Source organism: Ceraceosorus guamensis, assembly GCF_003144195.1.
Source record: "Ceraceosorus guamensis strain MCA 4658 unplaced genomic scaffold IE81scaffold_84, whole genome shotgun sequence".
NCBI classification, from domain to species: Eukaryota; Fungi; Basidiomycota; class Exobasidiomycetes; order Ceraceosorales; family Ceraceosoraceae; genus Ceraceosorus; species Ceraceosorus guamensis.
Genome location: NW_020290079.1, coordinates 38,064 through 60,507, shown reverse-complemented (window position 1 = coordinate 60,507; position 22,444 = coordinate 38,064). Strand labels below are relative to the sequence as shown.

At 56.0% G+C, this 22,444-nt stretch overlaps 9 protein-coding genes across 9 annotated transcripts in view; 3 read left to right on the top strand and 6 right to left on the bottom strand.

Annotated features, from left to right (window-relative positions):
* Nucleotides 1-4,327: 4,327 nt before the first annotated feature.
* IE81DRAFT_325980 (alpha-ketoacid dehydrogenase kinase) lies at nucleotides 4,328-6,501 on the bottom strand. Its single transcript, XM_025514683.1, has 6 exons — nucleotides 5,764-6,501; nucleotides 5,564-5,641; nucleotides 5,209-5,438; nucleotides 4,924-5,098; nucleotides 4,602-4,833; nucleotides 4,328-4,492 (listed from the first exon to the last, which is right to left on the bottom strand). The coding sequence occupies exons 1-6, from the start codon at nucleotides 6,425-6,427 to the stop codon at nucleotides 4,387-4,389; spliced, it is 1,485 nt and encodes a 494-aa protein (XP_025367174.1). The 5' UTR covers nucleotides 6,428-6,501; the 3' UTR covers nucleotides 4,328-4,386.
* A 287-nt stretch (nucleotides 6,502-6,788) lies between these two features.
* IE81DRAFT_325979 (hypothetical protein) lies at nucleotides 6,789-9,074 on the bottom strand. The gene has a single exon (XM_025514682.1). It carries the CDS (start codon nucleotides 8,707-8,709, stop codon nucleotides 7,150-7,152), a length of 1,560 nt encoding a protein of 519 aa, XP_025367173.1. The 5' UTR covers nucleotides 8,710-9,074; the 3' UTR covers nucleotides 6,789-7,149.
* Nucleotides 9,075-10,802: 1,728 nt separating this feature from the next.
* On the bottom strand, nucleotides 10,803-11,987 carry IE81DRAFT_349661 (hypothetical protein; the record flags this gene model as incomplete). Its single annotated transcript, XM_025516425.1, has 4 exons — nucleotides 10,803-10,811; nucleotides 10,898-11,083; nucleotides 11,294-11,530; nucleotides 11,736-11,987. 4 exons carry the CDS (start codon nucleotides 11,985-11,987, stop codon nucleotides 10,803-10,805), a joined length of 684 nt encoding a protein of 227 aa, XP_025367172.1.
* A 344-nt stretch (nucleotides 11,988-12,331) lies between these two features.
* On the top strand, nucleotides 12,332-13,261 carry IE81DRAFT_349660 (hypothetical protein; the record flags this gene model as incomplete). Its single annotated transcript, XM_025516424.1, has 3 exons — nucleotides 12,332-12,341; nucleotides 12,427-13,053; nucleotides 13,107-13,261. 3 exons carry the CDS (start codon nucleotides 12,332-12,334, stop codon nucleotides 13,259-13,261), a joined length of 792 nt encoding a protein of 263 aa, XP_025367171.1.
* A 911-nt stretch (nucleotides 13,262-14,172) lies between these two features.
* Nucleotides 14,173-15,157, bottom strand: IE81DRAFT_247081 (hypothetical protein). Its single transcript, XM_025511281.1, has 2 exons — nucleotides 15,105-15,157; nucleotides 14,173-15,004 (listed from the first exon to the last, which is right to left on the bottom strand). The coding sequence occupies exon 2, from the start codon at nucleotides 14,768-14,770 to the stop codon at nucleotides 14,228-14,230; it is 543 nt and encodes a 180-aa protein (XP_025367170.1). The 5' UTR covers nucleotides 14,771-15,004; nucleotides 15,105-15,157; the 3' UTR covers nucleotides 14,173-14,227.
* A 307-nt stretch (nucleotides 15,158-15,464) lies between these two features.
* Nucleotides 15,465-16,946, bottom strand: IE81DRAFT_247084 (COQ7 protein). Its single transcript, XM_025511282.1, has 4 exons — nucleotides 16,551-16,946; nucleotides 16,300-16,481; nucleotides 15,965-16,164; nucleotides 15,465-15,868 (listed from the first exon to the last, which is right to left on the bottom strand). The coding sequence occupies exons 1-4, from the start codon at nucleotides 16,657-16,659 to the stop codon at nucleotides 15,625-15,627; spliced, it is 735 nt and encodes a 244-aa protein (XP_025367169.1). The 5' UTR covers nucleotides 16,660-16,946; the 3' UTR covers nucleotides 15,465-15,624.
* A 649-nt stretch (nucleotides 16,947-17,595) lies between these two features.
* Nucleotides 17,596-19,987, top strand: IE81DRAFT_247070 (MFS general substrate transporter). The gene is made up of 4 exons (XM_025511279.1): nucleotides 17,596-18,153; nucleotides 18,239-18,590; nucleotides 18,672-19,434; nucleotides 19,498-19,987. Exons 1-4 carry the CDS (start codon nucleotides 17,692-17,694, stop codon nucleotides 19,826-19,828), a joined length of 1,908 nt encoding a protein of 635 aa, XP_025367168.1. The 5' UTR covers nucleotides 17,596-17,691; the 3' UTR covers nucleotides 19,829-19,987.
* IE81DRAFT_247071 (hypothetical protein) lies at nucleotides 19,988-20,556 on the bottom strand. The gene has a single exon (XM_025511280.1). It carries the CDS (start codon nucleotides 20,461-20,463, stop codon nucleotides 20,146-20,148), a length of 318 nt encoding a protein of 105 aa, XP_025367167.1. The 5' UTR covers nucleotides 20,464-20,556; the 3' UTR covers nucleotides 19,988-20,145.
* Nucleotides 20,557-21,373: 817 nt separating this feature from the next.
* Nucleotides 21,374-22,444, top strand: part of IE81DRAFT_331936 (hypothetical protein) — a gene marked incomplete at both ends in the record, with an annotated part of 3,022 nt that continues 1,951 nt past the window's right edge. The window contains 3 exons of the mRNA XM_025515280.1: nucleotides 21,374-21,472; nucleotides 21,685-21,780; nucleotides 21,850-22,330. Coding sequence (XP_025367166.1) covers nucleotides 21,374-21,472; nucleotides 21,685-21,780; nucleotides 21,850-22,330 — 676 coding nt within the window. The remainder of the gene's footprint in view (nucleotides 21,473-21,684; nucleotides 21,781-21,849; nucleotides 22,331-22,444) is intronic.

Here is a 22,444-nt window from a genome sequence, read left to right as displayed (position 1 = left end):
GCACGATGCCTTGCGCAAGGAGCATCAGGATGAAGCGTCGGCCCATGCGAGCGCCAAGACGAGAGTGGCAGAGCTGATTGCTGGACTGGCCGCTGTGAGCAAGGAGAGAGACGGCCATGCTTCGGACCTGCAAGAAGCGCGTTCGAGCGCGGACGATTTGCGAAGGCGCACCGAGAGCCTCGAGAGCGACTTGGCTTTGCACCGAGATCGGCTGCGCGGATCCGAGAGACAGGTGGCGGACTTGCAAACGCGCTTCGACGATGAGAGGCGGGCGCGAGAGGGGAGCGAGGAGGAGCTTCGTCGTGCGTCGGAGCGCGCTACGCAGCTGGATGGCAAGGTCGAAGCAGCTTCTCAGGAGCTGCAGCGCGCCAAATCGATCTCGCAGGATCTCGAAGCGGAGAATGCGCGTGGCGCGCAAGCTCGCGCTGATCTGCAAAAGGACCTCGAGCAAGTGCGAGCTGGCGCGACGACGCTGCGAGCTTCGCTCGACGAACGCACGACGGAGCGCGATGAAGCTGCTCGTGGACTCGCTTCTGCCGAGGAGCGCGCCAGCGAGCTCGAAAAGGATGTTGCGCGGCTCGAGAAGGATCTCGACGGCTCACGAGACGAAAAGACGACGATCAAGGCGGCACTGGACGATGCGCTGGAAAGCGGCAGGGAGTTGTCCGAAGAGCTAGAAGGTGTCAAAAAGACGCTAGAGGAGCGCCAAGATCGCATACAGGGCCTGGATAGCGAGCGAAAGCGCCTCACCGACGAGCTGGAAGAGGAACGCGGCAAGCATGCCGAGGTGCAGACGAAGCATGTCCGGTTGACAGAGGCTCATGCGCAAGTCACGACGAAGCATGCGGAGGAGGTGGAGCGGGTCAAGGATCTGGACACGCGATTAATCTCTACGCGCTCGGATCTAGAGGCCGAGGTGCAAGCTGCGAATCGGCTTCGAAAGGAGCACGAGGAGGAACGTGATGGACATGCGCAGACGAGATCAGCTCGCGATTCGCTTCGAAGGGACCTTCAGACTGCGCAACAGGATATTCACGGACATCTAGAGCAGCGGGAAGAGATGCTCAAAAAGCTCGCCTCGACAGAGACGAACCTCGAAGAGGCGCGCGAGGAGCTAAAGAAGACGCAGGAAGCGCGGGAGAGTGCGCAGGCAGACGTGCGAAAACGGGACGAGCGCTTGCAAAGCTTGCAAAAGGAGATTGAAAAGGAGCAGCAGCGATACGAAGATCTTGCAAAGGCTCTGACTAATGAGCGAGCGAGCGGTGCTGCACTGCGCGCGTCTCTCGAAGAGAGCAAGGCAGAGGCCGTGCAGCTCACCGAACGCGTTGCTCAGCAGGAGAGCCGCGCGCAGTCTGCAGAGACGCAGCTCGAGATGTTGCGATCGGAGAAGACAACCTTGCAGTCGGCCATCGATGCTCTCAAAGCTGGCGCAGAAGCGCTCGAGTCCGACAAGGCAAAGCTGCAGCAGCACTTGTCGGCCGAGCGCGAGCGAGCGGAAAGCGTCGAAGAGCAGATCAAAGATCGCTCGGAGCAAGTCTCGCAAGCCCACGAACGCATCGGGACGCTGCAAGGCGAAATCGAAGAGGCTCGATCCGAGCTCGCTGCGTCCGCTACCAAGATCGAGTCGCTGGAAAAGAGCGCGGCAAAGGATAGGCGCGCTCTGACCGAGGCCAAAAGCACTGGTCGAGCGCATTCGAAGCGCGCTGATGAAGCGTCAGAGTCGCTCGAAAAGGTTCGCGCAGAGGTGGAGCAGCGCAATGCGACCTTGGCTGAGCGGGACCAGTCGCTCGGGGTTGCTGAAGCGCAAAGAGCGGAGCTGGGCGACGCGTTGCAAGCTTTGCGAAAGAGTGCGAGCGAGGAGCAAGCGGCTGCACAGGCACGAGATGCTGAAGCGGAGCGACGAATGAACAGCTTGCAAGAGGAGATCAAGCGTGGCCAAGCGTCTCGCACGGAGCTGAGCGCCAAGATCGACGAGCTCGAGGCGAGCGAGAGGATGTTGAAGGAGCAAGCGGCGCGAGAACGGAAAGCACGCGACGATTTGCAGAGAAAGGTGGATGATCTGACTTGGAGATTGGACGATGAGCAGGAACAGCATGCGGGGGTGCGCAGCGCGCACGAAGGCTTGACTGCCGATCTTCAGACTGGGCGGGAGAAGTGCAGTGAGCTCGAGGGTGAGTTGAGCGCCGCCAAGTCAGCCCATGACGAGACGCATCGCGCCTTGAGCGAACTGCAAGGCTCCCATGCGAAGCTTGCCGACGAGCATGCAGAGCTGAACGATCAGCACAGGCATGCCAAGGAGGAGGCGGGAGCGGCTTCTGTGGCGGCTGCTACTTCGCTCGCTGCAGTCAAGCAAGAGCTCCAATCTGCTACATCTGCAAGGGACTCGACGGCGAACGAACTTGCAGAGAGCCGTGCGAAAGTGAAGGCGCTGCAAGAGACGGTCACTGAAAGCGCGAAGGAGGCGGAGAAGCTGCAGTCTGAGCTGGACGCTGCGCGAGCGAATGCTGAGAACGACATAGCAGCAGTGAGGAGCAAGCTTGCAGAAGCTGAGCAGCATCTCGGACGCACAGAGAGCCAGGCTCGAGAAGCTGCTTCGGCTGCTGCTTCGATGCTCGAAGATGTCAGGAAGAAGGGAACTGCGGAGCTTGATGAGCTCCGTACCGCCTCTGCGCGAGAGGCCGAACAAGCCGCTGCAACTCTGGCAACAGCCACGTCGGAGTCGGAAGCGAAGCTGCAAGCGGCCCAGGCAGAAGCTCGATCCGCCACTGCAACGCTGGAATCTCAACTTCAAGATGGGGAACGCGCGCGAGGTGCTTTGCGAGGCGAGCTGGAGAGCGCACAAATATCGGCAAGTGATTCTGCGAGCGCTCTAGAGAAGGCTCGAAGCGAGCTCGAAGAGGCGCAAAAAGCTCATGCGGATGAGCTAGCAAGATTGCAAGCAAAAGGGCGAGCGGAGCACGAGGCGTCGGAAGAAGCGGCCGAAACGGCGCGCAACAAGGCTCAAGCGGAAGCGTCTGACCTTCGCGCAAAGCACGCAAAGAGCATGGAGGAAGCGCAGCGCGATGTGCAGGAAGCTAGGGATGCTAGGGATGATGCCGAATCCAAATTCGTCGAATTGAGGAAGCGAGCGGAGGAGAGCAGAAAGAGTGCGGATGCAGGGGCTGAGAGGCTTCGAGGGGAGTTGGAAAGAATCGCGAGCGCAGCGCATGCCGACAAGGAGAACAGTGCAGCCGAAATTGCTCAGCTTCGCAAAGAGCGCGAGCGATCCGTCGTGGATGCTACAGAGGCGCTTCAAGAGGAGATGGCGGCGCTGAGACGCAAGCTCGACGAGGCCAATAGCGCTCGCGAGATTGCAGAGCGACAGCGAGCGGAGCTGGAGGTCAAATTGCGGGACGCTGCATCGAACGCTCTGCGCGAACCGGACAATGTGACGACCTTTTCGGCGGATCACGTAGAGACGTTGGAGCATGCGCATTCCATGGCATCATCGACGCTTCGATCTCAAGTCCGAACGTTGGAAGGTAGAGTGTTCGAGGAGACGGATCGGGCGAATCGAGCTCTGAGAAGAGTGCAAGAGCTTCAAGAAGGTCTTTTGGCTGCTGGACTAGAAGCTCCTCCGCCCGTCGCTTCCACGCTCAGAAGTCCTCCTGCTCCACCGCCAGCTCTTGCGATGGAGGAACGAGCAAGGTCTCCGATGCAGACGCGTCTAGCACAGTCCAAGGAGGACAGCAGCAGCGGCGGCGGCAGCAAGCCGTCCAATGGACTCTCGCCCGAGATGGAGAAGAAGAAGCAGCAGCTCAAGACGCAGCAGCGCGATTTGCCCATCACTAGCGTTCCGCTGCCCATGCCAACGATGGCAGTCATTGCCGCGCCAATCGATGAAGAGGAAGAAGAAAGGCAGGACGAGCACAATGCGTCGCTGACGAGCAGCAGCAGCAACTCGACGAAGAGGGCGCACAGAAGAGCAGCGACTGCAGCTGTACTACCTTCCGCCTCTTCCCTCGCATCTAACAACAACCCCTTACCAACCTCCTCCTCCTCCTCAACCGCCACCACCGCAGCAGAGGAAAGGAGCATCTCGGAAGCGAGAAGAAAGCAGCTGCTCAAGCTTTCTAGCGCTGCTAGGAAAAAGAGAGAGAGCGAAGCGGCTCAAAAGTGAAAAAAAGAAAAAGTGGGCTTTGGGGACAGTCGAGCGCGGGACGAGTGGAGTGAGCATGCTGGGGAATGAAGATCTGACTAATCGAGAGGAGGCTGGCTCATTGCTGCGAGTTGTAGATGAAAAGTCTTTTCGATTAATTGTACAAGTACAAGCGAGCGCGAGCAGATTCCTGATCGTGCGAATGCCTGTAGGAATTGTGGGACCCCCCCCCCTCCAACTCCTCCTCGTCACCTCTCGTCCAGAGGATTAGCTCTGATCTTCATAAACGTGTCGCATCCATAACCGTACATGCTGACGAGGTCCAAGCTACCTCTTCCATGCTGGGCATAAATGCTGGTGTGAGGGTTGCGCGATGCCGTTAGCCTCGTGGCGAGATCAAGTCTCGCAGCAGTAGCACAGATTCCGGTGCCGCAAGAAAGACAAGCAGGGCAGGCGCACTCACCGACTCATGGGCAAGCCGTAGCCCAAACCCGCCAACGTGCCCATCCCTCCTCCTACGCCCGCTCCCGCTGCGCCCATCTGGCTCAGCACGTCCACACCCACCGCGCTGGTATTTTGCAGCTCCGAAGGGTGCGCCATCCCACCACCGTCTGCCAATGCGGACATTTCCTGCTCCTCTTCCGAAGGCGAAGAGGCAGTCGTAAAGGTGTATTCGAAAATCTTGGAAAAGTGCGCTGGAGATGGGGATGGATGGGGGGAAGGGGGGGGGATGTGCGCGTGTGAGCCGCGGTGTGAAAAAGAAGATGGAGCCACGAAATACGCACCGGGAGGAACACCGCCGCCCTCGTCCCTGATGCGCATGGTCAGGTGCTTGCGACTTCGAGCGACGGTGATCTTGACGCTAGGCATGGGGCCCAGTGCCGCTTCTCCGCCTCTTCGGATGTACCTCTCCGCCGTAGCTCTGTAGGAATTCTTCAGCAGCTCCGTCATCGTGTACGTCTGTGGGAATGAGCAATCTCTGTGCGTGGTCAGCAGGAAGCAAACGAAGAAAAGGGGGCAAAGGGGGCGCCCGACGCAGCCCAAGATGCGACCTTCTTGCTCTCGCTCACCAGATGACTAGCAACGCCGCAAAACGTGCTGCCCAAATCCCCCTCCAATTTGAGTTCTGGCGCGCAGCCTAGACTCGTCTCGCAAAGCGCGTGCACGAAATCCGCACATCCTTGTATGAGATCGGCAGCGTTGAGCGAAGTGTCGATGATGCCTACGGATGTAGCGCTCGCAGCTCCCTGCGTGTGCGAAGAGGTCAGTGCGAGGTGTTGTTCGGCGATCAGACGAATGCCTGTCTCTCGGAGCGCGCGGTGAGGTGCGAGGTTGCCAGCGAAGCGAGAAGGATCGGCACGCGTCAGCACCGAGCACCGGTACGATGGAGCACGACAGGACTCTTTTCCGCTCGACTCGACTCGCCTATTCGACTGTGAATCGCCCCATCCAGGAATGCGGAAATGGCAGAGGCAGACATGTACCGCTTGCTCTCCAAGAAGCCTGCGGCGGTGGCGGTGAGGTGTGAAGGGCGGATGGTGGATGGACAATTCAGCAAGGCGCGCGGTGTGAGGTGATGACAAGAAGCGCATCCTACGCCTTTGCGGCTGCACTGCTGCTCTCACCCCTTGCAAGCGTAGGAATATTCTCCCGATGATCCTCCACCATTCTCTCCAGCTCGCGCGTGAAATCTTCGTTGGCATCGGCATCCATGACGGTCCTCAGACTGGCAATCTTCATAAAACTAGCAGCGTAGAGTCTGGCCACTTTTTGAATGTGAGGATTGGAACCGACGATGAAGGGAAGGTTGCGAAAAGCCAATACTCGACGAGCGAGGCGCAGGGGCAATTCGGTCGCGGTGAAGCGGGCGCTGGAGAGGAGATGGGTGGAGGAGGGACGCGAGCCGGGAGAACCGCCGAGGGAGAGGAGAGAGCGCAGGGTGAGAGAGGTGGGAGAGTGGGAGAGGTAGCGGTCTAGCAGGTGCGAATCTGCTCCAAAGGTCGAGAGCGTAGAGATGGGCGGAGCGGGAAATGCGCTCGAATTGCTGAAATTGGCGTTGGGGGTGCTGCTGCTGGTGGAGGAGGAGGATGAGGAGGTGGTGCTGGGCGTGGAAAAGGGCTCGGGGGGTGGGTAGTAGGAGAGATGACGATGCGCGGCGGCGGTGCGATGAGGTGATGCCGTGGTGCCACTGCCACTGCCACTGCCACTGCCACTGCCACTCGCACCCACCGACCAAACTCGACTGCACAGTTCCGCCCCTGCGCTGTGAATATTGCGCCTCCCTGCCATTGTACCGCAATACTCTACAAGTCGTTGATGTGTATGGTGGTGGTGGTGCTGAGTACAACGATGGAACTGCAGCTCGACAGTTGTTGAAGTGAATGGAAGCAAGCACGCATAGCGCGTACCGCACGCCAGCATGGCGCGTGCACCCCTTACTGCGCGCGCGCGCGCGCTCGCTCGACGACGACCGTCAAATCGAATACTCCGTGCAGAAATTCAAATTTCGCGTCAAGGCGTACGCGTGGCGCCTCTCGCGAAATTCACTTTTTCGTCACCGCGAATCGCTTCATCGTCATCGTCGGTCGCGCATCCATTACAGCGAAGCGCCTCTGTGCTGAGAATTATCGATGACGCAATTTTGCCATTGCGCTTGATCGATTCGCCTTTCGCTTTCCTTGCGCTGGCTATCACTTTTACGAGGAGGAGTGTGGACAACGCACGCAGGGAGGTCAATGTGTCATCGACGATGCAATGCGGTGCAGCGAGGAGGTGGAGATTGACGGTGTCAGTGTGTACAGGAGTGCAAAGCATGCTTCAAGAGATGCGATCAAGCACGATAGTCTGTGGTGATGAGCTGAGCGGTGCAGATCACCGCTTGATACTTGGTTCCAGATTGTGAGCGTGATCGTCGTGGTGATGAGCGATGCGCATCGGCCAGAAATAGCTGGCTCGCATGCTGGCGGCACGACATTCATCGTAGCCCTCAGCTGCACCGTACATCGTCCGACTTACGCCTCCAGGGCAGGATCCAATGCTTGCACGTCCTCGTTCGTCTGCGCATCCTGCTCTTCCTCGTAGCCTGACATGTGCACCTCCACAGGTCCCGACGATTCCAGCGTCGTATCCGCGCCCGCCTCCGATTCGTGCGCCATCATCTCCAACGCAGTCTGTAGCATATGCCCATCATCTGCCTCTTCCCGTAGTGCATCTTGTGCTGCCCCTGCTCGCTCTTGTCCCTGCTCCTGCTCCTGTTCAGCCTGCAGAGCGTGCGCAGCCAAAAACGCGATAGCTTCAGCCTCTTCCCTCGCCTCTTGCTCCCTCATCCCTTCCTGCTCATCGTAATCCTCCCCTTCTGCTCCTCGCTGCTCCTGCTGCACAAAACCAGCTTGCGCCTCATCGTCACGAGGCGCGGTCGAAGGCTGGGATTGAAGAGCTTGAGCAGCCAAAAATGCGATGGCTTCCGTCGCTTGATTTTGATTCGTCGCATCTTGTCCTCCTGGCGCGTGGTCCACTTGCTCCGCGCCCTGCTCGACTGGCAAGCTCTCCAAAGCAGCTTGACCGGCGCTTGTACCTTTGACACCGCCAGCGCTGGCGCTCCCAACCGCCAACGGCCTCTGCATCGTCTCAAAAGGCAGATGATTGTGATCCGCACAATTGACGGACAATTTCCACGTCGCGTTCTCCTTCTCTGCATCTCTGAGCTGCACTTTGGCTCTAAAAGGGCAGCTCATCCTCTCGATCGTCCGATTGCGCCTTCTAGTCTCTTCCGTCACCCCATGCCTATTCTTGTACACGCCAGACTTTTTGCATTCCAGATAGACGAATGGAGATTTGCGCCATTCTTCCAGATAAGAGGAGCGTTTGCGGACGTTGAAACCGGCGGCTTTGGACCAGACGTGAAGCGCCGCAATACCGCTGGATGCGTCTGGAAAGAGATCGGATTGCGTCGCGGGCCAGGGAGAGCTGAACAGGATTTCGGTCGGCGCAGGCGGGCGATTGCTGGGATCGGCTCCAGCTGCAGCCTTGCTCTTGCCCTTGCCTCTTGACTTCACCGACTTTTTTTGATTGGACGTGCTCGCTGCATCTTGTGTTCCCTCCTCTGCACCCGTCTTGTCCTCCTTGGCACCAAATTCTACCGTCGTGGCTGCCCCGCTTTTATCCACCTCGTCAGCAAGCGTCGCATCAGCCAAAGGCGGCTCCAATTCGCCCAGCTTCGCTTCCTTTCGCTCCTCCACAGGCAACCTGCTCGGTCCAGGCTCGGAAGCCGTCAGCCAAGGCTGAGTCTGAGCATCTTCCTTGACCGCTTCATGCTCAGCTTTCGCAGCTTCATCCATCGCCGCCTCGTGGTTGGTGAGCCCAGTGTCGCGCTTGGTCTCCGCTTTGCGTCTCTTCCTTTGCTGCTTTACACTTGCAGCGGCATCCTGTTCGTCTGGGCCTCTTTTGCCCACATTGGCCGTAGATTCAGCCGCCTGTGCTGGGGTGTCCGAGACTGACAAATCTGTGGTGCTGCTGGTCGGCAAAGGCACCGAGTGACCAATCGCTGAAGAAGGGCCCGCTTCGTCCGACATCTTCGCAACAAGACCTATGCCGCCACCTCACTCAACTTAAAACTCGAGTATGTGGCCTCTGTGCAGCATTCGTGAGCGCAGCCGTCGTCCAGTGCTTCTATTACGATTCGCTCTTCCCTCGTCCAAGCGCCCGCCACTGCCACAACACGTCCACCAGCCTTACCCACGTCCAACTCCCGACCTGTCCCTGTTCGCCGAACGCGGTGCGGCGACCAGCGCAGAAGAGGTCGCGCTCGCTGATCTGTTGATAGTCGAGAGTAGGATGAAGATATGAGAGAAGGGTAGCAATTCTAAGGAGCGAAGAAGATGCAGCGGTGGAGAGGAGTGGGATGCGAACACCTTTGAGTGGAATGCGCGAATCGTGGATGAGGGAAAGAGCGTGACGCGTAAAGCGAGCGGCGAGATCTTTGACTTGAAATTTGCGCCCGCCTCATCGCACGCGGTGGTGCAATTTGCGGGGTGCATGCGATGGCAATGCGTGCATTGCATGGCGCCTCCAACACTTTTGGTGCGCACTCAGCTAAAGCCCTGATCAAGGTGCCTCCAAAAAAAAGTCTGGCAAGCCCAAGCTAAGGTCAAAACATTGCTGGTCTCATCACTGCGTGCAGAGCACACTGCGTGTTGGTCTCCCTTACCAACAGCATAGCAATAGGCCGCCCTACACCTGGCCCCTCCTTCCTTGCTGTCACAGCTCTTTGACAAACACAGAGGCACGGGCTTAGCCAGCTACTTCACCAAGTGACTTCCCCAATCTCTCTTTGTCTTTGAACAATCCATCTGACAAAGCCTGCTGCTGAGCACCCACTACAACGACCAGCATCCCCACCATGCCAGTGCTGTGTGACAGATGATGGCGTCGCTGCCGGGGAGTTCTTCTCTTTTGCTGAAAAGAGAGCCCAGATCTGCTGGACAAGCAGAGTGGATTGCTGCAGCAAAGCCCCAAACAATGGCTTCATTGCTGTCAGGCTGAGGCTTGCCATTTGCTGCTTTGCAACCTTGACCTTGCTCATAGCTTGTGTGGCCCTACTCATTCACAACAAGCAAAGGTCATAACAAACACCATAGCATTTGTCACACATTCCACAGGGATGACAACTTTTCAATTGAGAGTCTGAAGCAGAGGGAGAAGTCACACTGTCTCATGGACGCTGATTAAGGATCAAAGAGGTCATGTCAGTTATGCGTGATTGCCAGACGATGACAATCGCTTTGCCCAATGTAATTTGACGATGGAGTGGTACTACTTACCTGAAACGTTGCGTAGGACTTCACACCGCGCAGCTTGCTGCTGGGAATGCGCAATGTTGAGATGGGCAGGCGCGAGGGGCTAGTGGTGAGATACCTTTGGTGGAGAAGGTGCTCCAGAAGGGCCAGCAGAGGACCCGGGGTCCTGTGTAGCGGGCATGCCCGACGGCTTGTATTCAGGAATCGGGCGAGGCTGTGTCGGAATGTGGAGCAAGCAGGTCATGTTAGCCACGATACTTTCAACGTTGAAGGCAACACCAATGGCGAAGCAATCAATTGATGATGCCAAGGGTAACACGTCGATTTGATTTTTGACAGGGAGTAACCTCTATGTGGGCGACGACAGCCACAAAGCAGCCACTTCTCGAGCAATCCTCACAAGCTTAGATGGTGAAAGCGCAGGTTGCTTTGCTTTCATTACCTCCCAGATTTGCCTGGCAAGCAAGGTTGACTGTTCGGGCAAAGCGCTAAAGAATGGCTCCATCGCCGTGAGGCCCAGGCTGGCCATACGCGCCCTAGCAACCTCGATCTCACTCATTGTGGACACCACTGGCTGTGATGCCCACTCATTTGAGTGGTTGAGCTCGTTGAGCTTGTCGAGTGAGGGTGGGATCTGTGACATTTTGGAGGAAGCTGCGTCGGGGTGCGATTTGGGATGAGTGGAGCAAGGCAGGATGGGATGAGTGCGCTTGTGACTTAAGTAGTGCTCGCGAAAGGACTACGATGAGCGAATCAAGAGATTTAGCTGCCAGCCAAGCCCATGCGGCATGACTAGTAGCAAGCCTTTTGCCACAGGGATGATGATTGTCCTATTTGGAGTCCAAAGGAGAGGGAGAAAGTACACTGGCTCATGGATGCTGATAAAGGATCAAAGAGGTCATGTCAGACATTGGCAGACTACAACAATCACTTCGAGGTAATTGGACGATGGAGTGGTACTTACCTGAAGAGCCGCATACGATCTCATCCCGCGCAGCTTGCTGCCAGGCACGCGCAACGACGATACCGGCAGGCGCAAAGGGCTTGTGGTTGGCAAGGTCTGCAAAGCAGGTGCGGCAGATGGTGGTCCAGACCCAGAGCCTTCGGCGACCGGCATGCCTGAGGGCTGGAACGATGGGACACGACGAGGCTGCATTGGGGATGTGGAGCAAGCAGATCAGGGTCAGCCTTGTTGACGAAGGTGGTATCAATGGTGAAGGCAGCATCAATGGGAAAGCGAACAAGTGATGGTGAATGCCGAGGGAGACGACATCGATTTGTTTCAAGAGAGAGGGGGCGACCTCTTTGCGGACAACAACAGCCACAGAATCAGAGCAGCCACTTCTTGAGCAATACTCACAACCTTTGAAGGTGTCGCAGGAGATGTCTTCTTGGCCTGGTGCAGAGCCCAAATCTGCTGGGCAAGCAGGGTTGACTGTTGCAGGGAAGCCCCAAAAAATGGCTCCATGGCCGTCAGGCCAAGGCTGGCCATCCTCTGCTTGGCGACTTCGACCTCGCTCGTGGTGGGCATCACTGGCTGTGAAGCCCACTCATTTGAGAGGTTGAAGTCGGTTTGCGCTTTGTAGGGAATTGGCACCTGCAACATGTTGAAGAAGTGTTCAGTGAGGGGACAAATTTGTGATGAGTGGGGGGAAGGCAGCATTGATGGGAAAGCAAACAAGTGCCGGTGAATGTCGACGGAGACAACATCAATCCGATTGGATTTGAGAGACAGAGCAATCTCTTTGCAGGCAAGGAAAGCTCTCAAATACCAGAACAGCCACTACTCTAGCAGTACTCACAAGCTTTGAAGGCGTCTCTGGCGACTTTTTCTCTTTGCCTTGGCAAAGATTCCAGATCTGATCCGCCAACAAACTTGCCTGCTGTGGCAAAGTCTCGAAGAATGGTAGCATGGCTGTTAGGCCGAGACTGCTCATTCTTTCTTTGGCCATGCGGAGCTCTGTGCTGCTTGTGGTTGAGCTGACCTGACCTGCCCACTCATTGGACAGGTCAAAGTCGGGTGACTCATGTGAAGGGATTGGCAATTGAGACATTTTGCGAGGTTGGGTCAGGAGAGGTTTGTGATGAGTGGGGGGAAGGCAGCATTGATGAGCGCACTTGTGACTTAAGGGGTCTGAAGGGTGTCCGCATTCCAGTGAAGCAGTTGTACGTGCTTTGCTTGTGGATTGAGCTAGGTACAGCAGCACTTGGACTGGAGCGCCCCCCCCCCCCCCCCCTCCTTTGCTCAGAAAAGAATTTCGACACTTTTGCTGAACAGCATCCCAAAGCTCTCAGCACCCCTCCCAAAGCTCACGTACCCCACCCAAGTCAACCTTTGCTCAACATGTCTCTTTGTTGTCGTAACTTGTTCCCCAATCTGGGGGCTTGATACTGCAAGATGGAGAATTGTGGCCAAGTCGAGTCACTCCGCCGCACAGTGGACAACTTCAAAGTCGAATTTTTACGGTGAAGTCACCTCGCTCAATCGCAAAGTGAGCGAGGAGAGCATCGCCAGATTGGAAGCAGCAACGCAGGCCAACAAAGGTTTGCTACAGCTCAAAGGGGACTTCATCGTCCACAAAAGCACGGTCAGCAATGACCAAATCTCTCTCGAGGACCGCATTCAGGTTCTCGAGTCTGAGAAAAAGGACTTGATGACCCAGAATCAGGTCAAGAAGTTGATCAAGACCCCCTTGGCTCAGCACAAGGCTGACGCTCAGACCGCCTTGGCTCAGCACAAGGCTGACGCTCAAATCAAGCGTCAAGAGCTGGAGAAGAAGGTAGAGGTGCTGGCATCGGAGAACAAGCACCTGAAGCTCATTGCCAGATGGAGCAAGTATTTCTTGCTTGCTGTTGTAGCAGTGGCACTTGTTGTCACTCTATGGCACTTTGCTGGAGACGGGTTCACCGAGTGGACCCGTCATCCAAACAAGGTTCCAGAATGGCTGGTCGACTATCTTGAGCTCCAACCAACTGTCACCATGGAAATTCATCATCCTCTCCATTGGCTAGACAAAGTCAAGCTCAGCGCCTCGAACTTGATCAAGAATCCCTTCTCTCCACCACCTCTAAAGGATTTGCCACTCCCTCCGACGCCCATCAAGTTCACGGATGTCCTAGGTGACCTTTGGGGCAAATTCTGGCATGCAGTGCTCACCGCCTGCGGGTCAAAGGACTGGATCTGCGGACCAAAAGACTGGATCTGCGGATCAACGAGACCGACTTCTTGGCAGAGCACCCAGATCAGTCACTCTCTGGGAATTGGAAGGGTACAGGGTTGCAGGAAATCATTGTGTTGCTCTCTGCCCCTGCTGCTTGCAATCTCTAAGCAGTTGACTGTGTCTGACTGAGGCTCAATACAAGCTGTAAGAGTCAACATGATGTGTCAAGGTGCAGAAGCATCCTTGGTGGCATTGATCACATTTCCCTTGACAACTACATTGTACCTGGCTGGTGTAGCTGTACATACACTACCCTGATAGCGTTCCAGAGACCCATGCTCCCTTCAGGCGGCTTGACAAGGTGAAGCTTGCTTCCAATGAAGTCATGGGAGATCATCACTGTGCATGGCGCCGTGAGCTTGTCTTGGCTCCTATCAAAGAAGTGCACAAGTTGTTCTTGTCCCAACCTGGGTGCCAAGCTGACAGGGTTGGCCTGGGAGCTGCGCAAAGCAACCAAAGTGTAGCAATTTGCATTTGCGGACAAGAAGAGGTTGCTCATTGATGCCGCTCATCGTTGCGCGAGAAGGGCTCTAGCGGTGAGCGGCGCGCTAGCGAAGGTCTGCCAAATCTGCCAGAAGAGGGGGATTAACGTCGAGAATGATGCCAGTGTGGCAACTTTGCGACGGAGGAAATGAGGATTGCAAACGTGAATGAAGAAGTGGCAGGAGATGTTTTCAGCAGGAAGCAAGGAAGGGGGCAAATCAGCATTGGGGGGGGGGGGGGGGGGGGGGGCTTAGTGGAATGAATGCACAAGAGAGAGGAAAGTAGTAAGCAGACACGTCATTGCTACCCTCATCTGGAGCATGCCGCAAGCGAATTGGCAACTTTTGGCCTTCCACAGAGCAGGTGTCCGCAGAGTGAAAGCAACACTAGCCTTGTGAGTGGCCTTCTTGAGAAGCGACACAGTATTCTTGGAGAGGCTTCAGATACAGTGCATCGTCACAGCACTTGTCTGCTGCTTTGATGCGCCCAAGCAAAGCTGTTGACATTATCCGTCTTGATTGCGTGAATGGTGTCCGCGTTCATCTTGTTGTAGTCGATCAGACCGTTGTCTAGCTGCGCAACACTGGCTTTCACCCAGTGAGCATTGCGACCTTGCAGCTCTTGCGAGGCTCAAATGAGCGTCCTCTTGGGTGGGCAATCTCGAAGGTCCTGCTACCTCTTGTCCTGACAACCAGTGCAACACGGTCTGGCAACAGCAAAGTTGGCAAACAAGGTTGGGGCAAATGAATCACTCTTCCAGGGTTTGAGTCTGTATGTATGGAGTCAGACGTCGATAGCGGTAAGGTCTTGACCCCTGAGATTTCAAGAGCGTATGCATTGTCATTCCGCCAAAGTCCGTCATGACTGATGAGCTGTGGCAACACCAGCCCGTAAAATGCGCTAGCGTGCCCACATGAAGAAGTCGAAGCGAATGGGATGGCAAGTATCTTCTCTGCAAATGAGTCGGGCTGGGCGAAGCAATGCTCGACATGCGCACGTGCGACCAACGGGCGTATCCTAACCGTGCAAATCACAAAGCAAAAGGATCTCAGGCAGCAGCGCGCTGTAGGCATCAATGCTGGCTTGAAGAACGATTGTCGTCGGACATGAGAGTTGCGAACGGCATGTGCCATCTCGAAGCGTACTTCTCATGTCTAGTCTCTTACGACTTGTCTTCCTGGAGGCTCCTGATACTGCTCGATCATTCCAACTTCGCCGCCGACTTCAACAATACGGGAGCAAGTAGCCACATCTTGCAATTGTTGCTCAGCCAACGAGAATCGGATTTGACCAGGTGCCATCAGCCACTCGACGTTCTTGCGCAAGAGTCAGAGTGCTGCCAGCATCGAGCAAGCGTCTCGTCATGACTGTGGCGCGTTTCGGATCGTTCTTGTCAGACGATTTCCACGCAAGCTGGACCCTCGCCGTTTTCAACGCTCTGCTAGCTCATAAGCGTCCACGACTTACCATGCAGTGTATTTCTTGCTCGCACTTCTGTCCCCGCCCCGCCCCAAGGAGAGACACCCGCCCTCCGCCCCCGGCCGTCATTCGGGCCGTCATTCAAACAGACGACCTTACGTAGGACCCGCTCGGACGAATTGCGCTGCTACGCCATGAAGGCTCTCTCCGCTTTTGAACGAGCCAGGCAACTTTCCTCAATCAGATGACAATGTCGGAGCAGCGGTCGATCGCATCCTATTGGCGGTCGGTCCTTCGTGCATACGATGACTTTGGCTTTTCCAAACGCAACGACGTGCAGCGTCCGTAAGAGCAGGAGTCCAAAGTCTGCTGTGGAGTGCAACGCTTATGAATTCTGCCGTAGAGTTACCAAGCAGAGCGGGCGGCTGATGATGTCCCGTCAAGAGCTGAAACCAAGGAAACCTTGAGCCTGTGCAGCGGACATCTTCGGAGTGAGCCTGCCTGTTCCCGCCCCAGCGAGAATGACGTGTGTCGTGACGGACAACCACGAGCGCAGAGCGCACACTGCTCAATACCGTCCAGCAAGCTGTATGGCACCCTTGCATCCCAAGCTGACTATCGCACTGAGTAAAGCGTGCGCTGGCGCTTGTTGCGCCTCGTGCTCTACTGCAGTGTCGAGATGCTCCAATTCGTCGTCTCGAAATTCTTCGATGACAGACCTCAACAATGTCAAGGCAGGATCACTGTCTTGCGGTCTTGCATCCTCGAGGGTCTCCGGCTGCTCGGTCAGCGCTGCCAGATGATCCAATTGGCTGCAAAGGGAGAGTCTGGTGTGAATGTCACGTTTGGACGAAAGCTGGCCAGTAGCGAGACATGCGGGGATGCGTGCAATGCACCGCTCGACTTACTCGTCATAATGCTCCCCAATCACCGTCTCGACCGCCTCGGTACACGCCATGGCCGCTTCCTTGCCCAAGAGCGCCGTGACTGCACCCAAAAGGCTTCCAGCAGCGCTCCAGACCGGTAGCAACTTGGAAGGCGTTACGCGATGCTGACGCAGCAGCTGCAGCACGACTCTCAGATGCTTCTTTTCAGTAGACCACATTTCCTGTGCAGGTGCAGACCGAACGAGATCGGCGTGAGGTGGCAATGAAGGACGATGCGCGGGTGGGTGCTGACTCGCCACTCGTGCACACCGAGGTGCGCGACTGTGCTGACAGCCTGACTGGGACATCCGACTCACCAGCATCAAATTCTCCGTCTTGCGATCACCTAAGCGCCTAAACACATCCGCCTGAGCTTCGTAGATGGTGTTGGCAGCCACTTCTCCCGCATGATCGACACGCAGCATCTGAGATAACAGCGATCGATCTGCGGCGCTGAGCGTGGGCGTAGAGTTGGTGCCTGGGCCTCGCTGTGGCGTTGCTGGGCTCAAATCACAGCTTACGTGAGAAGCGTGGCTAGCCGCACCCGCACTTGCACTTGGACCCGCACCTGCGTCCGAATAAGCTGCTGATGCCAGCTTCGAGGTGCGCCTAACGAGTCGGGGCGATTCCCGCGTGGCGTGTCTGAACGATGGTCCGGCGATGGATGCAGCGAGCATGCTGGAGACTTGCGTGGGGTGCTGTGTCAGTGGAGTCGGTCGCTGGATGAAGTGCGAGTGTGGGTATTGCAAGTCGATGGATCGAGTGCCTGGTGCCTTGCGTGTTGGCGATGCGACGAGTGCTGTGGTTGTGCAACAGCTCGAGCTGTAATGAGCACACTTGTGTTGGCAGCTGTAGGTGCGCTAGGTGACGGTGCTGTGAGCGTGAGGATTGCACATGAAGATGAAAGCTGTCGATCTAGCCTTGCGGATGAGGAGACAAGGATGAAAGGAGACTTCGACTTTCCATTCAATTGATGGTGCTCGCTCACTCGTGACTCTTGACTCAGCAAGCATGCCTGGCAAGGCTCCACCGCGCATCCTCTTCTATCCGCACCGGTCAGCTTGAATCACGTGGGTCGGTGACCAAGCTGCGAGCTGCCTTCATCAAATCTCCGAGCACAAGCGCGCGCGCGCCTTTGATCCTCGGCACAACCAAATTCATGCGTGCAAGCCATCACACGTCGCGCGGGGATATATGCAGCATGCAACACTCAGCAGACTCATGTGACTCAAATTGTAAGCGTGAATCTTGCCGATGATCAAGAAATTCGCATCTTCGTTGCCCGCAGCCGAGTCATCAGGCTGCCCTGCACCTGCATGTGCTGCTACTTGCTCACCGATTACTCGCCGACCAACTCGCTCATCGCTCGTGTGAAGCTGTTCTGCTGCTGTTCTGCCACCTGCCTGCCTGCCTGTCTTGGAAGGCGCGGCACACCCACCGCGATGCCCGTCTGTTCCACCCAGACCAACATGGCTCGCACTTCTCTCTCGCACACGTCCAAGCGGCTGCGGCGATGACCCTCTTCCCCTTCACCTCCTGAACACGCGCGCTGTCAAGTCTCGATCGACGAGGCAACGCACGGAGGACTCTGCGACGCTCCTGCTCGCTCCCATCCGCACATTCCTCCCACTTTCTGGCTCACCCGGCTGGTTCATTGGCGGATTTCATTCTCAGGCACAGCCATCATCTCGAAGCTCACTTCTGCCAGCATGCCTTCCATCGAGTTGTCAAGCATGGGCGCTGCTGGTGTGAGCGAGCTAGGAGGCAGCGCGGGCCTTGTAGAGCAGGGTGCACCTCCTGAGGAGCTGCAGGATGCGCCTGGAAGAGGAGACGTGTCGACGGCCACTCTTGAGCAGCGCGCTCTCAGGCTGCCTCCAGACGGTGTGCCTCAACGCAGAAGCAGCAGCACAATGCCATCCACCACCGCGGCACGGCAGCGCCATCTCTTGACAGACGATGGCATTCTAGCACTCGAAGGTAGCAGGACGCCAGAAGTTATGTCCAGAGCACCCAGTCCTGCAACGCCCTCTGCTGCCAGCCGCAGAGGCATACTGGGTGATGGCGATGACCGCGAATTTGACGAGGAAGGCAGCGTTTCGCAAAGCGCAGGGGGACGCGTGGAAGGTCGCATGCAGAGCAGGCCAGCCGTTTTGCCAAGTCTGGTTCACGAGGTCAGTCTGGGCGTTCTCCTGGTGCGGTTGCGGGACGGTTTGTTGGTCAAGATGCTCACGTCATCGTCACATCGTACCCGCGCAGGTCATCTTTGTTCTCATTTGCGGCACTGGCCAATTGCTCTTTGGCTGGTTGCTGGGCAACGTCGTCGTGGTTCAGAGGCTGCTGGCCGTCGATCTGGGCATTCACAATTCTCAAAAACCTTGGCTGTTGGGCAGCTTCCTGCTCACCAACGGCCTCAGCGTCATCATCAGCGGAAGCCTTTCGGATCACATTGGCTCTCGCAAATTGCTGCTGGGTGGATTCGCGTGGTTATCTGCTTGGAACCTCATCAACGGGTTCGTCCTTCACAACAAGTACGCATTCTTCATTGCGCGAGCCATGCAGGGCTTCAGCAGCGGAGCTCTCACCAGCAGCTCCATCAGCCTACTGGGTCGTGAGTCGAAGACATCGCATGCTCCTGCCATCAACGTCTGACCTGCCCACGTACGCTCATCTCCCTCACCTCCTGTCGCAGAGACCTACTCGCCTGGACGGCGCAAGTCCAGAGCTTTCAGTGGCATGGCCGCCCTTGCACCTCTGGGCTATTGGCTTGGAGCCCTACACGGCGGCGTCTTGGCAGATCACCGGAGTTGGATCTTTTGGTCATTTTCAATCCTTGCCTTTGCCTTTTTGATGGTAGCATGGTGGATCGTGCCCGCCTCGACGGAGCATCCAAGTCTATCCACCTACATCAGGCCCGGTTTGAAGCATTTCGACTTCCTCGGAGCGCTACTCGCCATGATCGGTAGCGGCTGCATCGTCGCTGGCTTGACCCAAGGTAGCCCTTCCAACTGGGCATCCTACACCTACGTTCTGGTCATCGCTGGCGTAGCTACGCTGGGAGCATTTGCTCTGGCCGAGAAGCAGGCCCATCGACCTTTGCTTCCGAACAGTCTATGGAAGGTGCCCAACTTTACAGCCGTCATCATTGCCTACTTTTTGAGCTATGGCGCCTATTCAGCTTGGCAATTCTACGCCATCGACTTTTGGCTAAATTTGCAGCGAGTATCTCCTCTCACCGCCGCCTTGTACCTGACTCCGAACGCCGTCGTCGGCCTGGTGTGCACATTTCTCACCGCGAGTTTGTTGCACCTCGTGCCCGGGCACTGGGTCCTGATCGCTTCAGCGATCGCAAGCGGTGCTGGAGCCATCTTTTTCCTGCCCCAGAGCCTCGATAGCAGCTACTGGGCCTTCTCGATGCCAGGTGTTGCATTGGCAACGCTATGTCCAGATCTGAGGTGAGATCAGTCGGTCGTAATGCGCGTTTACAGCTGCTGATGCGTGCGCCTCACCTTACGCAGCTTCGCGGCCGTGGCTGTCCTTTTCACGACATCAGTCCCCAAGGCTTCGCAAGGTGCGGCCGGGTCTTTTTTGATGACTGCACAGTCGTTGTCGTCGGCAATCTTGGTAAGCCTGGCGGACACCATCGGGTCGCAGACGACTGCATCAAGACCAGAAGTCGGAATGGTTGCATCAAGTAATAGCACTCTCCCCTCTCAGGACAGCGAGCTCGACCTGCAAGCACATCGCAATATTTGGTGGTTCTCTCTAGGTGTCGCGCTGCTGGGGGCAGCTATCACTGCGACTTGTGTCCGCATACCAAAGACGCAGGAACGTGATCATGCTGAATGAAAGCGGGGAGCGCACAGTCAAGATTATTACGCAGACTTTTCATTCGATTGATCAAGCGTTCATCATATCCTAAGCACGGTACGCAGACAAGTCCACACTTCTCCATCCTCCAGGCAACATCTTTCATCCAGAGGTAGTAGTCACAATGACGATGCATTGCATCGTTGACCTAGGCGCGTCTGCTCAAAATTTCCGGGTCAAATCGAGGCGCAAAGCGCCTCCGAAGTTCGCGACGCGTCACTTCGAAATGATCGCCCTCACTTCTTGAATTTTTCTCTTTCAGGACATCCTGCTGCCGCGCGCGCGATATGGTCAAGTCAAAATCTGCGGTACTGAACAGTCCAGATGGCGCATCGCCAAAGCTGGACCAAATCTCCGCGGCAACGTCTGAGGTCGATGCGATGTCTTGTGGATGAAGGATAGGTCGCCCGCCCGTACAAGACGAAGTGTTCGTGGGCAAGACGCGTATCGAAAATAATCACCTTCGCTACCAAATCTTTCTCTGTAAGAAGTTGGGTCGTCACGAGCTCGTCAACGCTGTAGCTTCGACTTGAAAAAAGTAAAGGAGAAAGGAAGCAAAAACGTACCCAGTTTCTGGACGGTAATGCTGGGACAAGCTCAAAACTTGGAAGCATTGACGGATTTTACGACTTTTTTGACGCGTTGTTCAAAAAGTTGCACGACGAAAATTAAGCTCCGACAGAAAATGTTGCGAAAATGAGCCAGTCGATAATCGTAAAATCCCGACCCTTCGACGCGGCGCGCGTCAGGCTGCCATCATTATCAGAGTGTTCGCTACCTGGCAGGCAAAGTACGCGCAATTAATAGTCGTCACTTCTATGTAGAAAGCCGGATCGTGCACGTACATGCGCCAATCGACGTGCCGAAGCAGAAGACCTCCCTGAGTGCAAATTCACTTCGGTGCTTCTAATGGCAAGCCACAGTGTTGGTTCGATCCGCCAATGCGAGTGTCGTGTGTCTTTTTGGGATGACAGGCCGGTGCGCAACACGAGACCACGCGACAAGCCGCACCAAATTCTTCCAACAAAATCCCGTTCAAGCAGGTTGCGTGGTCCACATAATGAAAAGGCAATGCCGACCTTATCCGATGTCCGGCGGTGGTTTCGTATCGATTGGACACATTGCACGCGCTGCTCGCAGTCCAACGTGGGGATAACATTCATTTGCTCTGGCCATACCTGCATCAGATCCAGCGATTGAAATACACTCACTGTCACATGTTGAGCGCTGATGGTTGCAATTCCGGTAACGTAAGCAGCAAGGCTGATATAGCTGTGAGAGATGCCTCTGCTGCAGGACCTTGTCATTCTGGCAGAGAGTGAAAGAATTCCAATTGCTCTCTTTTTGCCTCTCCCAAATGGTCAGCAGACTGCGCCAACAACAGTTCACTTCTAGCCAAGCTGTCAAACAGACGAAACGAGATCGCCGACATTGTAATTCAGTAGCAAGGCAGACGCTAAAGACCTTCGCAGCCTTGCGAGGTCTTTTCCAGCAAAGCCAATCGCGCAAGCACCTCTTAGCAAGATGATTGACAACGCACTCAATGTGAGAATTGCTGCCGCTAAGGAGCGAGGGCCCTCTCTGGGCGACAACCATCACGTTTTGCAAGCAGATCAGATCTCGGTTTGAATGCACAAATCTGCAAAATCTCTGCCAGCTGTGATTTTACTTTCTCCCGCTTAACAAGACGCTTATTCGAGATGCAACCATCACATCCACCCACAGCTCCTTAAGCACCTAGTTGTTGCATCTTGAGGTCAGACTGGCAAGACTCCATCGAAATGCCGCAGAAATCTTGGTGTATAGATTAAAGCATCAAATATCTCTCTGTTCAGCCCACAATCAAGTGTGCAGAGCTCAAGGAGCTCAACGACAAGCTGGAGCTCTTTGCGGAGGACCTGCTAGGCACGCATCAAAATGTCAATTGGGCAGTGAGCACGCAGGAGCCAGCTTTGATTTAATTGAGTCACGTTGGAACAGCTGAGTTCAACATTCCTCAGATTGCCAACCTGCACAAAGTGACCTGGGCAATTCTTGGCCAGCTCCAATTCCAGCGGTCTTGCCTGGGGGACGCTCCAGCAAGAGGCCTCCCAGAAACCTGGTTGCAATGGCAAGGCATGAAGCCTTGTTGCAACAGCACAAGCACAAATTTGCACCTCTTGAGCTACTTTTGGCAGATTCACGCAAAGCAGTCAAGCAGCAAACCTGTGAGAGATGCCAGCTTTGCTGCCCTTCAGCAAGAGGCGGCCGAGAACCTGGCCGCCATGATGCAAGGCATCCAAGCCTTGGCAAACAGCCACAAAGAGGACTTTGCCAAGCTTGAGCAGCGTGTAGTGGGCCTGGCCTTGGCTGACCCCAATGCCAATCAACTCACTTTGCACAATGTGCAACAAGAGTCGGCCGAGAACCTGGCCGCCATGATGCAAGGCATCCAAGCCTTGGCAGACAGCCACAAAGAGGACCACGCCAAACTCAAGCAGCGTGCAACAAGAGTCGGCCAAGAACCTGGCCGCCATGATGCAAGGCATCCAAGCCTTGGCGGACAGCCACAAAGAGGACCACGCCAAACTTGAGCAGCGTGTATTCAACTTGAAC

Bases quoted from the DNA above. Each gene is read 5' to 3' on its own strand.
- IE81DRAFT_325980 (XM_025514683.1), bottom strand. From the start codon at position 6,427: ATGGCAGGGAGGCGCAATATTCACAGCGCAGGGGCGGAACTGTGCAGT. The intron at 5,439-5,563 runs GCGAGTCGAGTC...TCCGAGAGACAG, and splicing joins GGCGATTCACAGTCGAATAG to GCATTCGTCTGATCGCCGAA. The intron at 4,493-4,601 runs GTGAGTGCGCCT...CCCTCACACCAG, and splicing joins TACGGCTTGCCCATGAGTCG to CATTTATGCCCAGCATGGAA.
- IE81DRAFT_325979 (XM_025514682.1), bottom strand. From the start codon at position 8,709: ATGTCGGACGAAGCGGGCCCTTCTTCAGCGATTGGTCACTCGGTGCCT.
- IE81DRAFT_247081 (XM_025511281.1), bottom strand. From the start codon at position 14,770: ATGGCACATGCCGTTCGCAACTCTCATGTCCGACGACAATCGTTCTTC.
- IE81DRAFT_247084 (XM_025511282.1), bottom strand. From the start codon at position 16,659: ATGCTCGCTGCATCCATCGCCGGACCATCGTTCAGACACGCCACGCGG. The intron at 16,482-16,550 runs GTGCGGGTCCAA...ATTTGAGCCCAG, and splicing joins AGCAGCTTATTCGGACGCAG to CAACGCCACAGCGAGGCCCA. The intron at 15,869-15,964 runs GTAAGTCGAGCG...CTCCCTTTGCAG, and splicing joins ATTGGGGAGCATTATGACGA to CCAATTGGATCATCTGGCAG.
- IE81DRAFT_247070 (XM_025511279.1), top strand. From the start codon at position 17,692: ATGCCTTCCATCGAGTTGTCAAGCATGGGCGCTGCTGGTGTGAGCGAG. The intron at 18,591-18,671 runs GTGAGTCGAAGA...CTCCTGTCGCAG, and splicing joins CTCCATCAGCCTACTGGGTC to AGACCTACTCGCCTGGACGG. The intron at 19,435-19,497 runs GTGAGATCAGTC...CACCTTACGCAG, and splicing joins ACGCTATGTCCAGATCTGAG to CTTCGCGGCCGTGGCTGTCC.
- IE81DRAFT_247071 (XM_025511280.1), bottom strand. From the start codon at position 20,463: ATGCTTCCAAGTTTTGAGCTTGTCCCAGCATTACCGTCCAGAAACTGG.